Source organism: Dendrobates tinctorius, unplaced genomic scaffold, assembly GCF_039654945.1.
Source record: "Dendrobates tinctorius isolate UK_male_01 unplaced genomic scaffold, ASM3965494v1 ptg000135l, whole genome shotgun sequence".
Lineage (NCBI taxonomy): Eukaryota > Metazoa > Chordata > Amphibia > Anura > Dendrobatidae > Dendrobates > Dendrobates tinctorius.
The window spans coordinates 13,454,891-13,475,836 of NW_027361803.1; the positions used below are offsets into that span (position 1 = coordinate 13,454,891).

The following is a 20,946-nucleotide window of genomic DNA, read 5'->3' on the forward strand; positions in this document are numbered from 1 at the left end:
TCGTTTCTTAGAGCATGGAGACAAACTAATAGATTTTTTATAATTTGTTCCCAAAATGTGGGCAGTAATTACATAGATAAAAGTTGCTATAAAGTTGAGACATTAAATATGTACAGTACAAGTATATGAAAACAACAAGCATTAAAAGGCAGAAAGTAACACTTACATGTGCTTAGGTGGTCTTAGGCAGACCATGTGGCTGGGGGATGGGCCACTTAGCCAAACGTCCCCACTCATCTGGGGTTCTTGTCAGCATGGACTCTGCAGCTCCAACTGACTGAAATTTGGTAGGGAATATCTTATAGCCTAGGGTCTGTGACCTCACGAAATGGGCGCCAAATTGTGACGAACAGCACGGCCGGTGCCACCAATATGTCACAGTCCCACCACTGACACGGGTATGTCAGCGGACGGAGGGACGCGACGCACTGCCGGCACATGGCTATCACAGGCACAGTGGGGGCTTATCTTAGTTATCCCGCCACTGGTACCATGTGACAAAAATATACAGCAAGCTAATCTCGCTCTAACAATTTATCGTAGGGGGGGTATTTTGGATGCCCCACCACTGCTAACAACCTTCCAAGAACTGCGGGGATTTATGTATATCCCACTTTCTCAGTTCCACTTTGAAACTCGCAGCTCTCTGGCGCCCCCCTTACCCTTACAGGGATAACACACACAGTGATGTCACAGTACCAGGATAATGCACACAGGGATGTCACAGTACAGAGTTAACACACACAGTAATGTCACTGTACCAGGATAACACACACAGTGATGTCACAGTACAGGGATAATACACACAGTGATGTCACAGTACAGGGATAACATACACACAGTGATGTCATAGTACAGGGATAATGCAAACAGCGATGTCACAGTACAGGGATCGCTGATACATAAACTTGGCACACACCAAGTGTGTGCCAAGTTTATGTATCAGCGGTGTGTGCCAAGTTTATGTATCAGCGATTACGGATTGGGCCCCTACTTGTGCACCACCTATACTTGAGTTGTGCCAACGTTTTTTCACTTACAGTACAGGGATAACGCACACAGCGATGTCACAGTACAGGGATAACACACAGTGATGTCACAGTACAGGGATAACACACAGTGATGTCACTGTACAGGGTTAACGCACACAGTGATGTCACAGTACAGAGATAACGCACACAGTGATGTCACAGTACAGAGGTAACGCACACAGTGATGTCACTGTACAGGGATAATACACACAGTGATGTCACAGTACAGAGGTAACACACACAGTGATGTCGCAGTACAGGGATAATACACACAGTGATGTCACAGTACAGGGATAATACACACAGTGATGTCACAGTACAGAGATAATGCACACAGTGATGTCACAGTACAGAGGTAACACACACAGTGATGTTACTGTACAGGGATAATACACACAGTGATGTCACTGTACAGGGATAATACACATAGTGATGTCACAGTACAGAGATAATGCACACAGTGATGTCACAGTACAGGGATAACGCACACAGTGATGTCACAGTACAGGGATAACGCACACAGTGATATCACTGTACAGGGATAATACACACAGTGATGTCACTGTACAGGGATAATACACACAGTGATGTCACTGTACAGGGATAACGCACACAGTGATGTCACAGTACAGGGATAACGCACACAGTGATATCACGGTACAGGGATAACACACACAGTGATGTCACTGTACAGGGATAACGCATATGGGTCGGCCTCCCAGGGCTGTGGGGTACTCGGTACCGGGCCGGTGTCAGGGGGATGTGTCGCAGCAGGGGTGACCCGGTCCGTGGCCCTGGGCGCCCAAATCAGTGGTGGTTTGTGGTTAATGTAATAGTTCGTGACGCCACCTGTGGTGTTCGGCAAGGGAGGTGTTAAGCCGACGCTGCATGCAGATCCACTGGGACTGATGGTGTGGTGCAGCAAAGATGGCGTAGCTCCTCACAGGTGGAGCTGTAGTCCCAGGGCAGTGTAGGTGCAATGGATGAAGGGAGGCACAGAATGGTGTGGATGCTGGTACCCAGATGTAGCGGTGCTGAAGGTGTTAACGACGAATGAACGGAGGACACCTGGGCTTTGGAGTTTCAAAGCTTTACTCACAGTTCGTGGTTTACACTGGTGCCTGCCTCCGTGCCGTGTCCTCCGGGGCAGAGACTCAATCAACCTCCTGGGCAAGTCAGGACTCTCCTCTCCAACACTCCGCCAACATGTACCTTTCTGAACCACTCCGCCAATGCGCCTTGTGGTGTGAAGCACTCCAGTACTTAGTGACCCTGGTATGCCTCCTTACAGATGTTCCTAGAACTCTACTTGCGCGGCAGACAGCTGTAGCCTGCTTCGGGGACACCTCACTCCCGGCTCTCTATCTGTGTTGCTGTTGTGCCTCAAGTCTTAGATGGGAGTAGTGCATTTACAGCCAACTACTCCACCGGTGTCTGCTGCAGAACCATAAGTGTCCATACAACCTCGGGGACCGGGCCCCGGCCTTGCGCTGAGAACCTATAGGCAGGGTTCCTCTTCCAACCCACTCCTCCTCTCTGTTCTCTTTACTCCTTCGTTCCGTACATGTCTTTCTCTCTTATGGAATCTTAGGTTACAGTTCTACGTCTTTCTCCTCTTCTCTTTCCCGTGCCAGCTGGCTCAGATCACTGAGGCAGCTGCAGCACTCCTTCCTCCATCCCTTCTCCCAGGGATCCCCACTCCTGTCTGAGTGGCTTCCTTCCCGACTGACCTCCCGTCAGACTGACCTGTAATTCTAAACCTTCCCAATCTTTTATATGGATCTGAACTCCACCCACCTCCCAGCACATCCAGTGTTCCATGCAGGGAACCACCAAAGGTGCTCTGCTACTCTCCAAGCACTGAGCCACTATGTGGTTGTGCAGAACTACCCTGTTGTGTAGGGTGCGAGTGTTGGAGTGTGGAAAGGAGTTCCCAACTTACCAGGATGGTGGGTTACCACAATTTAGGAGAGGTTGCAGTACCTCTGTGGCAACTGAGCCTCAGGGGCGCCACACATACAGTGATGTTACAGTACAGGGATAATACACACAGCGATGACACAGTACAGAGATACTACACAGAGTGATGTCACAGTACAGAGATAATGCGCAAAGAGATGTCACAGTATAGGGATAATGCACACAGTGATGTCACAGTACAGGGATAATACACAAAGTGATGTCACAGTACAGAGATAATACACACAGAGATGTTACAGTACAGGGATAATACACACAGTGATGTCACAGTACAGAGATAACACACACAGTGATGTCTCAGTACAGAGATAATACACACAGAGATGTTACAGTACAGGGATAATACACACAGTGATGTCACAGTACAGGGATAATACACACAGTGATGTCACAGTACAGGGATAACACACACAGCGATGTCACAGTACAGAGATAATACACACAGTGATGTCACAGTGCAGGGATAATATGCACAGTGATGTCACAGTACAGGGATATACACACAGTGATGTCACAGTACAGAGATAATACACACAGTGATGTCACAGTACTGAGATAATACACACAGTAATGTCACAGTACAGAGATAATACACACAGTGATGTCACAGTATAGGTATAGTACACACAGTGATGTCACAGTATAGGGATAATGCACACAGTGATGTCACAGTACAGAGATTATACACACAGTGATGACTCAGTACAGAAATAATAACACTCTTGTCAGTTTCTTTTTAACTAGCCACCAGGGCCAGTGTTAGGGGTAGGCAAGCAGACCAGGCAGCTGCCTAGGGCCCTAGCTCCCCCAAGGGCCCCCAGCTAGCGGCACATCACGCAGCCGCTATGGGGCCCATGAAGCAGGAGGGCCCGCCTGCCGCCAGCACCGACTTCCCCCTCTGCGCCGCATTGTACTATACCACCGTCTGCCGGTACATTTCAAAGCAATGATGGAGAAGAGAGCGTCAGATGAAGCTCCCTCTCCCATCATTCCCCGCTCTGCTTCCGAAACTGTGGGTGCGCGATGACGTCATCGCGCACTCACTGTGTGCCAGGCAGCGCAGCTGCTGAGACAGGAGCCAGCCGGGAGCAGGGCGGGCACGAGGAGAGGTGAGGATTGTGCTTGGTTTTTTTTTACTATAACAGTGAGTATTTGACTGTGGGGTCATTCTCGGGAAGGGATGTGGGCTGTGCTATATACTATGTGTGCTGTGCTATATACTGTGTGGGTTGTGCTATATACTATGCGAGCTGTGTTATATACTATGCGGACTGTGCTATATACTATGCAGGCTGTGCTATATACTATGCGGGCTATTCTATATACTATGTGGACTGTGCTATATACTATGCAGGCTGTGCTATATACTATGCGGGCTGTGCTATATACTATGCTGTCTGTGCTATATACTATGTGGTCCATGCTATATACTATGCGGGCTGTGTTATATACTATGCGGGCTATGCTATATACTATTGGTGGGGTATATTATATTCTTTGGGGGAGGCTGTGTTATATACTATGTGGCTGTGTTATATACTATTGTGAGGGTATATTATATTCTATGGGAGATGCTGCTATATATTATGCAGGCTGTGCTATATACTATGTGGGCTTTGTTATATACTATGCTGGCTGTGCTATATATTATGCGGGCTGTGTTATATACTATGCGGACTGTGCTATATACTATGCGGGCTGTTATATACCATGTGAGCCTTGCTATATACTACGCGAGCTGTGTTATATACTATGCGGGCTATGCTATATACTATGTGGGCTGTGCTATATACTTTGCGGGCTGTGCTATATACTATGTGGGCTGTGTTATATACTATGCGTGCTGTGCTATATACTATGTGGGCTGTGCTATATCCTATGCGGGCTGTGGGGGGTATATTCTATTCTATGGGGGAGGCTGTGTTATATACTATGTGGCTGTGTTATATACCATTGGGGGTATATTATATTCTATGGGGGAGGCTTTGTTATATTCTACGGTGGTATATTATATTCTATGGGGAGGCTGTGTTATACACTATCTGGCTGTGTTATATACTATTGGGAGGTACATCATATTCTATGGGGAGGCTGTGTTATATGCTATGGGGGGTATATTATTTTCTATGGAGAGGCTGTGTTATATACTATCTGGCTCTGTTATATACTATCTGGCTGTGTTATATACTATTGGGGGTAAATTATATTCTATGGCGGAGGCTGTGTTATATACTATGGGGGATTACATTATACTCTGTGGTGTGGTTGCATTATACTCTGTGGGGTGGCTGTATTATACTATATGTGGGCTGCATTATACTGTATCAAGGACTATGGGGAATACATTATACTATATGAAGAACTATGGGGTGCATTATGCTATGGGAAGCGAATTTATTAGGATTCTGTCAGCGCCGGCGGACTGACGCGGCTGAGCAGGGTCACTCACCCAGACTACGGGAGGGCCCGGGGTCCGAAACTGCAGGGAAAGTTCTGAGAACAGGACCTGCAACACTAAAGGTAGTAAAGAGTACAAGGACCTACGATCATGTGACCACAGGGGGTGTGGCTTAGCGTCCTGCTGCAGTAGATGACTGTAGGATTCTATTACAGGAATCCTGGAGTAAAGATTAGGGGAACTCAGGTCAGACAAGCGGAGGGGTCATACACAGAGAGGGCAGAGTGGTACCAGAGGAGCAAGCAGAGAATAGTCAGAACGTAAGCAATGAGTCATACACAGAGATAGCAACGCAGTACAAAAGGAACAGGCAGAACTCGTAACAGGGACAGAACCGGGTCAAAACCAAACAAGCATAAGTATCACAGTCAGAAAGCACACCAGGGTCACAAACACTCGGCCAAGGATCTGAGTATAAGCGACGAGGAATGAGTCCACAATGAGGCTACAAAAAGCCTCCCAGAACTTCAGAGTGAGGCCGTCCAGATTAACCTCTGAACTACCTAATCCCATGAACTAAGCAGATCATGACAGAATTGTGCTACATGGATGACTATGGTGGAGCATTATACTATATGGAGCACTATGAGTAGTGCATTATACTATGCAGAGGACTGAGCAGTGTATATTAATATATGGAGGACTATGGAGTGTATTATATGGAGGACTATGGGGTGTGCATTTTACAATATGGAGGACTGAGGAGTGTATTATAATATATGGAGGACTATGGGGCATATTATATGGAGGACTATGGGGTGTGCATTTTACAATATGGAGGACTGAGGAGTGTATTATACTATATGGAGGACTATGGGGCATATTATATGGAGGACTATGGGGTGTGCATTTTACAATATGGAGGACTGTGGTGCACATTATACTATGTGGAGGACTATGGGGTGTATTATACTAAACAAGCAAAATGCTGCATATTCATTGTGTGATTGGATTGTTTATGCCGGAACAAAAATCATTGTTCTCAGCAGCACATCTCCTGGAGATATCTGCAGATATGCTGCTGATAACATGATACTGTTTGGTGATCTGTTAGTGATCCATTAGTGATTGTTCTGTTCCCATCATTCTTTCTCTGACGGTGTAAAGAGGCCGGGAAACAAGTGTCGAAGGATTTCAATATTGTCGATCACACTCATTTAGCGTCCTGAACTCAGCGCACCGAACCGAAATGCTTCTGTGTGATATGCAATATGTCAGCATTTGGGGCCCCATTTTAAACTTTGCCTAGGGCCCCACTTTGCCTAAAACCGGCCCTGCTAGCCACTTCCATTTGTCACTATGATGACAGTAAACTGATATTTTTATGTTGCAGGATTGTAAAGACGAAACATATGTCACTGGACACCATAAGATGGTAAGTGTAGAAATCCTCATGTCGGGGGCTTTACAACTCGCACTTTCTGATGGGGGTTTTCAGTGAATGTTCAAAGCAGAATCCAAAATAGAGGAAAAAGTGTAAAAGAAGGACAGAGGAGACATCTAGATGGTGGATTTATAGCAAATTCCCCTTTTAAATTTCTGCTTTTTTCCCATTATAACCTGCATAAAACCATAAAACGTTTGCTATAATGTATCAGTACCCACTTATGAAATCCCCCAAAGTGCCCAGTCATGCCCCTTCTTGTGGAAACCTGCGCCAGCACCACCACCTCATAGTCCCAATCTCGGGATGTAAGGGTGAGATGTAGGAGTCTGGTGTCATGTACATAGAGAACGGAGAAGACCACAGTCACGATGCAGGGCTGCCAACCATCCAGAAATTCCAGGACAGTAATCATCATCATTTTTCAGTCTCCAGTGAAGCAGCCGATGCCTCATATGATAATTCTTGGCTGGAGACGAGGATCACTGATCATAATCATTTATTAGGGTTTTACAATGAGTCCGTGATTGTTGGATAAGTTATCCAGAGAAAATTAAAAGTAAAGTTGGCGACTCTGGGGGCCGCGGGGGGATTTCTTTCATACCCGCTTATACACTGTTTTCTTCTTATCCTTATCTTTCAGTGTTTTAATATCAGAGCTCTGGTCCTGTATATTCCAAAGAGGAATCTAGATTATTCCACAAAGTACGAGGCGAGAGTTCGATCCAAACCTAGAGAATTCTATGACGGCTCCTGGAGCCCGTGGAGCACAATAAGCATCTTCAAGACAGAGGACAATGGTAAGAGAAAATGGCGAGATCCCCTCAGGAAGGGGGAATGCTGGGATCAACCTCAGTAATCTATCAGATCTGCTGATCACCAGATTGGGGTGGTGATCTGTTATAGACGGGATCGGGAGGTGGGATGGGGTATTGATTCCCTGGAGAACTAGGGTTATTCCCCTCTACCTTGATGGTTTAGGGTAGAAGGGGGAGGTCATTTTTATACTGCTTGCATCCATTTTTAGGATGTTTTTCCTCAAAACCAGAAGGAATATTATTTGATCCCGTGGTGGTCTAGAGTAAGGCACATTTCCTTGGTGGTCTAGGGTAGAAGATGAGCTTAATGTCTGATTTCATGGTGTTGTAAGATGATGTTTTCATTCTTAGTTTTCTAGCCTGGAAGAAGGGGTTAAAATCAGAGGTCCTGGGGGGGGGGTAAAAGGTAATGCCTGTTTTTTTGGTTGTTTAGAATGGAAGAGGTCGGTAGTTGATGATTTAGTGGTGGTCTAGGGTCATGTCGTCTTCCCTAATGGGTGCACATCTAAAGTAAAAAAGGAGGTAAAGAGCTTGTTCCCTGGCGACAGGGCCGGACTGGCCATCTCACAATTCTGGCAAATGCCAGAAGGGCCTGACTGGTCATGGGCTGCCTTGTCTGCTATGTTGTTAACAGAATCGGTGTTCTCAAGACATCCATACTGTTAAGAGTTGTGATAGATCACAAAGTTGCTGACTTCGTCACTTACCCCAGCAGGCCACGGGTATCATTAGAAGCATTGGCCTTGTGGTAAATATTCCTTTCCTCCATCCAGGGTAATATTAGTAATATATCCCATCTGGTTCATGGGGATGGGGACAACATGGGCCTCTGTGACTTCAGCCCCAGTCCGTACCTGCCTGGCGATCTAGGATAATTCTCGCTTCCTTGGGGCTAACAAATGCTGGACCGGTAGTTTACTCACCGCTAGAGATGAGCGAGCACTAAAATGCTCGGGTGCTCGTTTTAAGTAACGAGTATAATGGAGTCAATGGGAAAGCCAAGCTTTATTTCTGGCAGACTCTAAAAGATAACTTTTATTAATTTTTTTGTTAAAAATCTCAAAAGTCTCAAAAAGAGTAAAACAAAAAAAATGGTGAGAGGATCAGACTGGAAGTAGTCCTATGCCAGGTCAAATAAACATTTACAAGGATATAAGCTAGGGAAATAGAGGAAATAGAGGAAATACTGACTATTTACCCTACATAAAATACAAACGCATGGGTCATGCACACAGTGAACGAGTCTGTAGGACAGTGTTCACACCACCAAAAGACTGAAACACAGAACAACACAGTAAAACAAACGTATAAAAATACTCTGTTGTAAAGAAGTAAAGGTAAACAGCAGGTGCTAGTAAAAAGATGACAAAAAAACAAGGTATTTGGTTGATACGTTTTTTGCAAAAAATGTATACTAAGCCACTCCACCAAACGTCAAGGTATACCCATCTCGGAGCAGTCCTATCTGATGTATTTAAAAACCTACCTGGCAGTGGAGGTTGGCACCCTAGGGCAAATGATATGGCGCCCCCGCTCCACGTCGACTAGCCTATCTGACCCTACAGGAAATTCCTCACCACCAACACCATCACCATGAAAAAAGATTCGGGAACCTAATGCATATCTGTCTGCTCAGTGAGTGTTATAATAATAATAATTAGAGTTGAGCGACTTTTGGTTTTTTAGGGTCGAGTTTCGTTTCGTGAAACCCGACTTTTCCAAAAGTCGGGTCGAGCAAGATCGTCCGATTATAGGGAAAAGTCGGGGTCGTCCCGAAACACGAAACCCAATGTAAGTCAATGGGGAATAAAAGTCGGCAGTGAGAGGAGGACAGGAAACACACCTACAGTGCCCATTTGAATGCCAAAAGCATCAATTCTTCTTACTTAAGCTTGTCAACCTTAATTAACTTCATAATACAAGTTACGCACTGAAAAATGGGGGTTATTTGGCTAAAGTTGTGGGGGGGAGGGCTGGCTCCAGGTTTTCATGTGCCCTGAGCGAAAGAGCGCCCCTTTAACACATACCACAACTCATCATGCTCCGATACGGCAGAGAAATAGCGGTATAGTACAATGAAAAATACCTCACTTTTTACATCTCATGACGAGGCCCATCTATTTCTCCATACAGAATCATTGGTCCCATATAATGTTTGAAACAGTATATGATGAGCTCCACATAATGCTACAGTATATGTTGGTCCCCATGGATGAAGCTCCACTGTCTTATGGGCCCAAATAATGCTCCAAACATAATGGGCCCCATTTCTAATGCTCTAGTGTATAATGGGCCCTGTAAATGCTGCTCCAGTGTCTGATGTCCACCTTTGGAATGTTCCAGTGTATGGTGGGCCCCATCTATCATTCTCCAGAGTATAGTGCTCCCCAAAAATTGCTGTCCCAACATTGAAAACAATCAAATAAGTCTCCTCGCTAGGGAATCCCTGTACTAGTCTAGACTCCTCGTCGTCCCCATCTTCCATCTCACTGCACAGTATTTCAACTTTGCAAGTGCTGTGATCCTGGGCAAGCAGGGGGGGCCCACTCGTTGGCGACGGCACTGGCACAGGGCCCCTGATAGTACGGTGGTGTGTCTGATGGCGGGTGGGCAGAACCTGCACTTTCATCTGCAGCTTCCTCTTTGTCACCGTGTAAGATGGAACTGTATATGGGAAGGGTAACCTGAGTTTCATGAGGGTCAGATTCAGGCCGGGTAGCGTGCGAGGGGAATGTAGTGGTCTGGGTCAATGTACCAGCAGATTCATCGAGCAGTGGCTGGGCATCAGTGCACTTGTGTCGCCCCCAGGAGTACGGTCGCCACAGTGGCATTACCTTCTTCCTAGGGAGTGTGATGTCATGCTTGGGAGCAACGAAGGATCTCTCTAGCAGGTTAACTAATTGGGCGGCGTTATTCCCACGAGTCATGACCCTCCAAACAGCGTTCATGAAGGCAAAGTGTTTGTTTTACGTGGGCAGTATGGTTGCAAAGCTGAACCTTAAAGGAATGTCCAAAAGGGCACCACCAGGAGTGGAGCCTACGGTTAAATTCGACTCCACCTGGGAAACCTCAACCATGCCAGCTACAGAACAGATGCACACATTGCAAGCTTAATTCCGTTAACGAACGAGACTCCGTCATGCCCCGCGGTCCGAGTCCGGCTTACTAGAGGGACACGTGAGGCTCTGGCACATGAGATTGGCCAATAACTGGTGTGTCATGCCCTTACATGTCCGTGGCTGCATGTGCGCTACACTGAAAAGGCCAGCGTTTGTCGCTTACAGGTGCAGATAACCCGCTGAACAACGTTAGTGATGGGGATCACTGATTACATTTATTACCCGCGAACGATGATTTCCCAGTAAGTGCAGGTCAACCGCAGTTCCGGAATTAGGCCTAACCGTCATTCCTGAAAAAATGAAAAACTTACGTGTGCAAACCACAGGTGCTGTAGCTTGCTTAACAGCTCGCCAGCCGTTCTCACGCCCAGTATGGATTACACGTGATTGCACAAAGGTGAGAAAGCGTACCGTATCCCCAGATAACATGTATGGATAGCGTACACATTCAAAATATATGTCTATACATCAGGAGGCAGGCTCAGACGGTGTTAGGCCCAGTATGGATTGCACGTGATTGCACAAAGGTTAGAAAGGGTACCGTTTCCCCGGATAACATGTATGGATAGGGTACACATTCAAAATATATGTCTATACATCAGGAGGCAGGCTCAGACGGTGTCAGGCACAGTATGGATTTGACGGCCCAGATTACACAGCGGAGGAGCAGGGAGAGGTAAAGATTGCAAATGCTGGGGCCCTGCCCAAGCAAGGGGGGCCCACTCGTGGGCGTCGGTACTGGCACTGGGCCCCTCATAGTACAGCGGTGTGTCTGACGGCGGGTGTGCACCACCACCGTCAGAGACACTTGATTGCACTATGAGGGACCCTGTGCCAGTGCCCGCGCCCAAGAGTCGGCCTACCCACCTGTCCAGGGCAACGGCACTCGCACGGTGTCGTGCGCTAGGTGGTGACCCCGGCCATGGGGGGGGGAGGCAGCACAGTTAGGGAGTTTTAGAAAGTGGCATATGTTGATGTTGGACATTCAGCTGATGCAAAAGGCGAAATAGGTGAAGTCCCTGGAAGAGGTGGACCAAAGCAAGCCATTTTTCTGTCACCCTATGTGTCATCAGGGGAAGGTGGGACAAAATCCTTGGAAACCCATGCATGGTTCATTTTAATGAAGGTTAGATCATCCACATTTTGGGTTGACAGACGGGTCCTTTTTTCTGTCAGGATTGATCCAGCTGCACTGAAGACTCTTTCCGATAGCACACTTGCAGCTGGGCAAGCGAGCTCCTGTAAGGCATATTGGGCCAATTCAGGCCAGGTGTCCAGTTTAGCGGCCCAATAGTCAAAGGGGAATGACCTGTGTGGGAGAACATCGATATGGGAGGAAAAGTAGTTTGTAACCATAGTTGACAACTGCTGTCTCCTGTCACTTTCCATCGATGCAGTATTACCAGTTGTGTGAGCGGTATTTGAAAAATCAGTCCACAACATTGTCATGAAACCCCTGTCTCCAACGCCACTTCTGCTGTGTGCACCACGAACACCTCTGCCAAGCTGCCCCCGGCCCGTACGGCTCGTGTGAGAACCATCACCGCTGCTGTGTGCTGGGAATGCCTCAAGCAACCGATTTACCAGAGTTGCTTGTTTATTAGCCAATATTAGGTCAATGTTCTCCTGTGGCAAGATTTTTTGTAATTTGCCTTTATAGCGTGGATCCAGGATGCTGGCCAACCAGTAGTCGTCATCGTTCATCATTTTGGCAATGCGGGGGTCCCTTTTTAGGATCTGCAAGGCATAATCTGACATGTGGGCCAATGTTCCCGGTGTCAATGATGCACTGCGAGTGCTGGGTGGAGGAGCACTTTCTGGCAAATCCACATCCCTCCAGTCACGCACAAACCCTGTACCAGACCTTGCCACGCCAACATTTTCACTTGCCCCACGAGATGCATCCTCCTCCCCTAAGTAATCATCCCCATCATCATCCTCCTCCTCCTCTTCTTCCTCCACCTCGTCCAGGAGAGGTCCCTGAGCAGACAATGGCTGAATGTCATCAAGGATTCCCTCCTCCTCTTCCTCCTCATCAACATTGGCTGCAGACGCCTGCTCCTTAAGGTGCGTCAAAGTTTGCATGAGCAGACGCATAAGTGGGATGCTCATGCTTAGGATGGCGTCGTCTGCGCTTACCAGCCGTGTGCATTCCTCAAAACACTGAAGGACTTTACAGAGGTCTTTCAGCTTCGACCACTGCACACCTGTCAACTCCATGTCTGCTCTCAAAGTGCCTGGCCGTGTATCCTCCCACAAATGCATTATGGCCTGCCTCTGCTCGCACAGCCGCTCCACCATGTGCAGGGTGGAGTTCCACCTTGTTGCAATGTCGATAATGAGGCGGTGGTTGGGAAGGTGGAGCAATCGCTGCAGCTTCTGCATACGAACGGAGTGTACAGGCGACCGGCGGATGTGCGCGCACAGTCTTCGCACCTTCTGGAGCAGGGCTGTTAACTCCGGATAATTTTTGAGGAAGCACTGCACCACCAGGTTCAAGGTGTGAGCCAAGCAAGGTATGTGGCTGAGTTTTGAAAGGGCTATGGCTGCCACAAAATTACGGCCGTTATCACTAACTACCTTGCCTGCCTCAAGATGTACACTGCCCAGCCATGACTCAGTTTGTCGCTTCAAGTACTCGGCCAGCACCTCGGCGGTGTGTCTGTTGCCCAAACACATCATCTGCAACACAGCCTGCTGACGCTTTCCACTAGCTGCTCGATAGGGGGACACCTCGTGTGCAACAGTGGCAGCTGCAGATGGAGTGCTCGTACGACTGCGCTCTGTGGACGAGCTTTCGCTTCTGGAGGAGGAGGAGGAGGGTCTAACGCCTACAGCCAACTGTTTCCTATACCATGGGCTAGGCAGCACTGTCCCACCACCGCTGTCCCCTGTGAACCCTGCATCCACCACATTAACCCAGTGCGCAGTGATGGACACGTAACGGCCCTGGCCATGCCGACTGGACCATGCATCAGTTGTGAGGTGCACCTTTCCGCTCACTGACTGCTTGAGTGCATGGACAATGCGGTCTTTCACATGATGGTGGAGGGCTGGGATGGCTTTGCGAGAGAAGAAGTGGCGACTGGGTAGGTCATAGCGTGGTATTGCATAGGCCATGAGTTCGCGGAAAGCTGTGCTTTCCACCAACCGAAAGGGCATCATCTCAAACGAGATTAGTTTGGCAATGTGGGCGTTCAAACCCAGTGTACGCGGATGAGAGACTGAGTACTTTCTTGACCTACTCATAGTGTCTGGGAGGGTGAGCTGGACTTGAGAGCTGCATATGGTGGAAGTAGCGGTGGACAGGGCGGACTGAGAGAGGGTTGATGATGGTTATGGAGTTGGTGTTCTTTCTGATGGCCTAGAATCAGTCTTTCGTTGATATAACAGTGGGATTCCCTGACTGCTGTGGCCTTGCAACGACACCTCAACATTTGCTGCTGTGCTAACCCGTGGGCTTACAGTGGGGGAAACAATGTAGCGTTGCTGACTACCTTCGTTGTGATCAGTTGCACATGTGGCACTTGAGGTTTGGTGTTGTGTCCACGCTTGCAAGTGCATGCTGGTTAAATGTCTAAGCATGCAACTGGTATTCAAATTTTTCAGATTTTTCCCTCGGCTAAAGGTCTTTGCGCACTTCTTACAGATAACCTTGGCCTGATCATGAGGATTTTGTTCAAAAAAGTGCCACACTGCACTCTTCCTACTTTGGCAGACATTTTGCGGCCTAGCACGCTGTGATCTTTTGACCCTCTGGACAAGCTGTCCAGCAACTCTTTTGATGTTTGGAACCTGTCTTTGGAGTGCTCCGGGCCTGCCAGATAACAGCTGTTGCGATGTCGATGTCTGCTGTGGATGCTCCTCATCTGAGCTATTGGAAGCAGCACCCTCTTCCCCCAATGGATGCCAATCTGGGTCAACAACTGGGTCATCCATCACCTCCTCTTCTATGTCATGTGCACCTTCCTCTGTGTCACCGTGTATGGTGGTATAGTGTGCGGGAAGGGGCACCTGAGTCTCATCAGGGTCAGAATCTGGCTCAGTACACTGCGAGGACAATGTAGTGCTCTGAGTGAATGTACCAGCAGAATCATCCATCAGCGGCTGTGCATCAGTGCACTCCATGTCAGATTCATCTTGGCCTGGGTAATTCACCATTTGACTTGATAATCCAGGCATGGTATGTGAAAACAGCTCCATGGAGTAATCAGTAGTATGGCCTGCGTCATCCTTCAATCTTGGTTGGGGTGAAGGACACAAGGAAAGGTGTGGTTCATGAACATGAGCCTCCAATGACGACTCAGTGCTTTTACTTTTTACAACTGAAGAAGAGGAGGCGATAGAGCTGGAGGCTGAGTCAGCAATGTAAGACAAAACTTTTTCCTGATGCTCTGGCTTTAAAAGCGGTTTGCCAACTCCTAGAAAACTAAGCGTTCGAGGCCTTATGTAGCCAGACGATGACGCAGGCTCAACACCTCCTGCATTCGGTCCTATTTTGCTCTTGCCACTACCATCAGATCCACCACCAACACCATCATTACCAGCTGCCAACCCCCGCCCAATTCCACGGCCTCTTCCACCAGCCTTCCTCATTTTTGGTAGAAATGTAGACAAAATCCAACAAACTATATAGTAATGTAAAACAAGTTACAAGGTGTCTATAGGACAGGGGAGATTTTGAATTTCTGCAGACACTTGTGGACACTGGACACTTTTGGATTGTGTGAGGCCCAATGAATATCTGAGCGCTATGTGACAGGCTCGATGGCACAGCTGCTGTGACCAAAGTGACTAGAGGATAAGGGAGATTTTGAATCTCTGCACACACTTTTGGACACTGGACACTTTTGGATTGTGTGAGGCCCACTGATATCTGAGCGCTATGTCACAGGCTCGATGGCACAGCTGTGACCAAAGTGACTAGAGGATAAGGGAGATTTTGAATCTCTGCACACACTTTTGGACACTGGACACTTTTGGATTGTGTGAGGCCCACTGATATCTGAGCGCTATGTCACAGGCTCGATGGCACAGCTGCTGTGACCAAAGTGACTAGAGGATAAGGGAGATTTTGAATCTCTGCACACACTTTTAGACACTGGACACTTTTGGATTGTGTGAGGCCCAATGAATATCTGAGCGCTATGTGACAGGCTCGATGGCACAGCTGTGACCAAAGTGACTAGAGGATAAGGGAGATTTTGAATCTCTGCACACACTTTTGGACACTGGACACTTTTGGATTGTGTGAGGCCCAATGAATATCTGAGCGCTATGTGACAGGCTCGATGGCACAGCTGTGACAAAAGTGACTAGAGGATAAGGGAGATTGGATTGCTTTTAATAAAGCAGTTTGCGGAGCAGTGGGTAAACAGCAATGCCAGCCTGTCAGGAAGCCTTAAAAGGCAGCCCAACAACCAACACCACTGATACACCACAATATAGCCTCCCCTTGCACTGCACACACAGTGACTGGTGTGTTGTGCAGGCCAAATTGCTAGCAGCAGAAGCAGTTTTTTTTTCTTCTCAGCAGGACAAAAAAAAAAAATTGGGTTTGCTTTTAAAAAAGCAGTTTGCGGAGCAGTGGGTAAACAGCAATGCAGGAATGTCAGGAAGCCTTAGAAGGCAGCCCAACAACCAACACCACTGATACACCACTATATAGCCTCCCCTTGCACTGCACACACAGTGACTGGTGTGTTGTGCAGGCCAAATCGCTAGCAGCAGAAGCAGTTTTTTTGTCTTCTTCCCTGCCTAACGCTCTCCCTACAGAATCAGCAGCAACCTCTCCCTATACTGAGATCGGCAGAAGTAAGATGGCGGTCGGCGTGCACGCCCTTTTATACCCCCTGTGACGCCCACCAAAGCAAGCCAATCACTTGCATGCCCTTCTGAAAGATGGTGGTGACCCCTGCCTATGTCATCACGTTGCCCACAGTGTCCGTGGATCCTGATTGGCTGAAAAAGAGCGCAAAACAAACTTTTGAAACGCGACTTTGGCGCGTAAATCGCCGACCTCGTGGCCGACCTCATCCTAGGGTCGGGTTTCGTTTCATGAAACCCGACTTTGCCAAAAGTCGGCGACTTTTGAAATTTTTCGACCCGTTTCGCTCAACTCTAATAATAATAATAATAATAATAATCTTTATTTATATAGCGCCAACATATTCCGCAGCGCTTTACAGTTTAACAGTTTCAAAACACAAGTCATAAGTAACAACGTTAACAATACAATAATTAAAGCAAAATAAGACGAAATAAGCCGCCCCTGATGGTGAGAGCTTACAATCTACAATGAGGTGGGGGAGATACAGAGTACAGGTGAGTATTTACAATGATGGTCCAGCCATCTTGAGGGAGTGACGGATGGATGGAGATAGTGAATGGGCTACACACGCACACTTACACATAGAATGACTTTGATTAGTGAACGTGATAGGCCGCTCTGAACAAATGTGTTTTGAGGGAGCGTCTAAAACTATGCAAATTGTGGTTAGTCCTAATTTCTTGGGGTAGAGCATTTCAGAAGATAGGAGCAGCACGGGAGAAGTCTTGGAGTCGGGAGTGGGAGGTACGGATTAGTGCAGAGGTTAGTCGAAAGTCGTTTGCAGAGCGCAGCAGTCAGTTAGGCCGATAGACAGAAATGAGGGAAGAGATGTAAGGGGGGTGCCACACCGTGGAGAGCTTTGTAGGTGAGAACAAGTACTTTGAATTGGATCCTATAATGAACTGGCAGCCAGTGTAATGACTGACGAAGAGCGGACACGTCCGAGTACCGATTAGCCAGATGGGCGACCCTGGCCGCAGCATTAAGTATGGACTGGAGAGGGGATAGTCGAGTGACGGGGAGGCCAATTAATAGAACGTTGCAGTAATCCAGGAGTGGATCAATGCTACAATGAGGGTTTTTGTTGTTTCCATAGTGAGAAAAGGGCGGATTCTAGAGATGTTCTTTAGGTGTAAGCGGCAAGAGCGGACAAGAGATTGTATATAGGATGTGAAGGAGAGATTGGTGTCAAACATAACACCCAGACAGCGCGCCTGCTGCCGGGTGTTATTGTGGTACCACCCACTGAGAGGGAAATGTCAGATTTAGGGAGGTTAGTAGACGGTGGGAGCAGAGGAAGTTCAGTTTTGGAGAGGTTGAGTTTCAGATAGAGAGTGGACATGATATTGGAGACTGCGGACAGACAGTCACTGGCGTTCTGTAGTACAGCGGGGGTAAGGTCGGGGGAAGACATATATAATTGTGTGTCATCAGCATAAAGATGGTACTGAAAGCCAAATCTGCTGATGGTCTGTCCAATTGGGGCTGTGTAGAGAGAGAAAAGAAGGGAGCCAAGGACTGATCCCTGAGGTACCCCGACAGCAAGAGGAAGAGGAGATGACGTGGAGCCAGAGAACAAAACACTGAAGGAGCGGTCAGAGAGATAGGAAGAGAACCAGGAGAGAGCAGTGTCCTTAATGCCTAGTGACTGGAGCCTATGGAGTAGGAGATGGTGGTCAACAGTATCAAAAGCTGCAGATAGGTCAAGAAGAATGAGCAGAGAGTGGTCACCGTTACGTTTTGCTGTCAGAAGGTCATTGGGCACTTTGATGAGTGCAGTTTCAGTCGAATGTAGGGGGCGGAAGCCGGACTGTGAAGGGTCTAGAAGGGAGTGAGTGGAAAGGTAACGGGTAAGGCGGGAGTAAACTAGGCGTTCCAAAAGTTTAGCGATGAAGGGGAGATTGTAGACTGGTCTGTAGTTGTTTGTGCAGGATGGGTCGAGAGCGGGTTTCTTTAGTAATGGAGTAACAATGGCGTGTTTGAAGGAGGATGGGAAAGTGCCCGAGGAGAGGGAGAGATTAAAGATTGTAGTTAGGTGGGTTGTGACGACTGGAGATAGACTGGAGGAGATGTGAGGGAATGGGGTCGGTAGTGCATGTAGTCGGACGAGAAGAAGAGAGGAGTCTGGAGACTTCTTCTTCTGTGATGGGATCAAATGTGGAAAGTGAGCCAGGGGAGATGCAGGAAGGGATGGGAGTCACAGCACTTGGTGGTTGGGAGCAGATTTCTTGACGGATATTATCTATTTTTTCTGGAAAGTGGGAGGCCAGGTCATCAGCACAAATGTCTGTGATAGGGGCTTGTGCTTTTGGCCTGAGGAGGGAGTGAAAAGTGTCAAAAAGTTTCTTGGGGTTGTTGGCTAGTGAGATCAGGGTGGTGAAGTAGGTCTGTTTGGCGAGGTGAAGGGCAGCGTTATAGGCTCTTAACATAAATTTGAAGTGGATGAAGTCTTCTGGTGTGCGGGTTTTTCTCCATAGGCGTTCAGCACTCCTAGAGCATCGCTGGAGAAGTTGAGTTTGCGATGTGAGCCAGGGCTGTTTTACTCTGTGCTTGGAGGTTCTGAGGGTGAGGGGAGCTACTAGGTCAAGGGTGCTTCTAAGAGTGTCATTGTAGTGATGTACAGCCAGATTAGGACAGGAAAAAGAGATTGGGGACAGTGATGAGTGTAGGGAGTCTGAAAGTGTCTGAGGGTAAATGGCTTGTAGTTTTCTGACTGTGTGGTAGGTAGGAGTGTGCTGGGGTGGGCGAGGATTTGTGAGCGTGAAGGAGAGAATGTTGTGGTCAGAGAGTGGAAGCGGTGAGTTATTTATGTGGGAGATTGAACAGAGCCGGTCGAAGACCAGATCAAGGGTGTTACCGTCCTTGTGTGTCTCAGAGGTTGAAAGCTGCAAGAGGCCTAGAGAGGTGGTTAGTGATAGAAGCTGGGATGCAGATGTGGAAGTAGGGCTGTTAATGGGGATGTTGAAGTCTGGGGGGATGACCTGGAAAGTGCATTGTGGGGACAGGAGTATGCCGACTCCACCACCATGTCTGTTTGTGGGTCTCGGGGAGTGAGAGAATTGTAAGCTACCATGGGAAATGGCAGCAGGAGAGACAGTTTCATCCTGAATCCATGTTTGAGTGAGGGCCAACAGATTAAGAGAGTTGTTCAGAAAGTAGTTGTGTAGGAAAGGAAGCTTGTTACAAGCAGACCGTGGATTTCAGAGGGCATAATTAAAAGATGGAGATGAGGGAGTGCAGGTACTTACATACATGTTGTCTAATAATTTGTTGAAAGATCTTTCCTGGTATAGAAGTCAGACTCACCGGCGTATAGTTCCCTGGTCCACCTTCTTCCCCTTTTTGAAGATAGGAACAACATTTGCTCTTCTCCAGTCTGTTGGGACTTCTCTTGTCCTCCAAGAATTTTCAAAGATTATGGAGAGGGGTTCAATAGTTTCTTCTGCTATCTCATTCAGTATTCTGGGGTGTAATTATCTGGACCTGGAGACTTGAATTAATTTAGGTTAGCTAAGTTTTCCCTGACCATCTCTCCGTTTATGGATAGTGTAGATTCTTTTATTCCTTCGATGGCCCTATGAAGATCAGTTGATATTACATTTCCTTTCAGAGAGAAAACAGATGCAAAATACTCTCAATTCTGAATATTTTTCAGATGCAAAATAGGAATTTAAAAGTTCGGCCTTCTCAACATCCTGTCTTACCATTTCATCATTTTCATCCTGTAAAAATCCTATAGCATCTTTGACTTTTCATTTACTTTTGACATATCCCCAAAATCCTTTTTTATTGCTTTTGACATCTCTTGCAAGCCTTAATTCATTGTCAGCTTTAGATAATCTGATTTGTGCCCTGCAGGTTCTGCAGACATCATTATATTCTTCTTTAGATATGCCTCCCTCTTTCCATTTGATAAACATTTCTTTCTTCCTTTTTAGCATGTGTTTAAGTTCTGTGTTCATCCATCCTGGTTTTCTTAAATGCTTCCTAATCTTTCCTCTTTTCGGAATTGTTAACGATTGTGTTTTGAGAATCTCATTTTTCAAAATTTCCCATCCTTCCTGGCCATTTTTGCCCTTAAGGATATCCAGCTATTGGATCCCTCCGATTCTCTTTCTGAGTCTCTCAAAATCTGCCTTTTAGTGCAGTGAGTGCAGCTCTGGGGTATAATACAGGATGTAACTCAGGATCAGTAATGTAATGTATGTACACAGTGACTGCACCAGCAGAATAGTGAGTGCAGCTCTGGAGTATAATACAGGATGTAACTCAGGATCAGTAATGTAATGTATGTACACAGTGACTGCACCAGCAGAATAGTGAGTG

General features: G+C 47.2%; 1 protein-coding gene across 1 annotated transcript in view; it reads left to right on the top strand.

Moving 5' to 3' along the window:
* Positions 1-20,946, top strand: part of IL7R (interleukin 7 receptor) — a 96,921-nt gene that overhangs the window by 63,363 nt on the left and 12,612 nt on the right. Inside the window, exons 5-6 of the mRNA XM_073543928.1 lie at positions 6,803-6,844; positions 7,497-7,653. Of these exons, the coding sequence (XP_073400029.1) occupies positions 6,803-6,844; positions 7,497-7,653 (199 nt within the window). The remainder of the gene's footprint in view (positions 1-6,802; positions 6,845-7,496; positions 7,654-20,946) is intronic.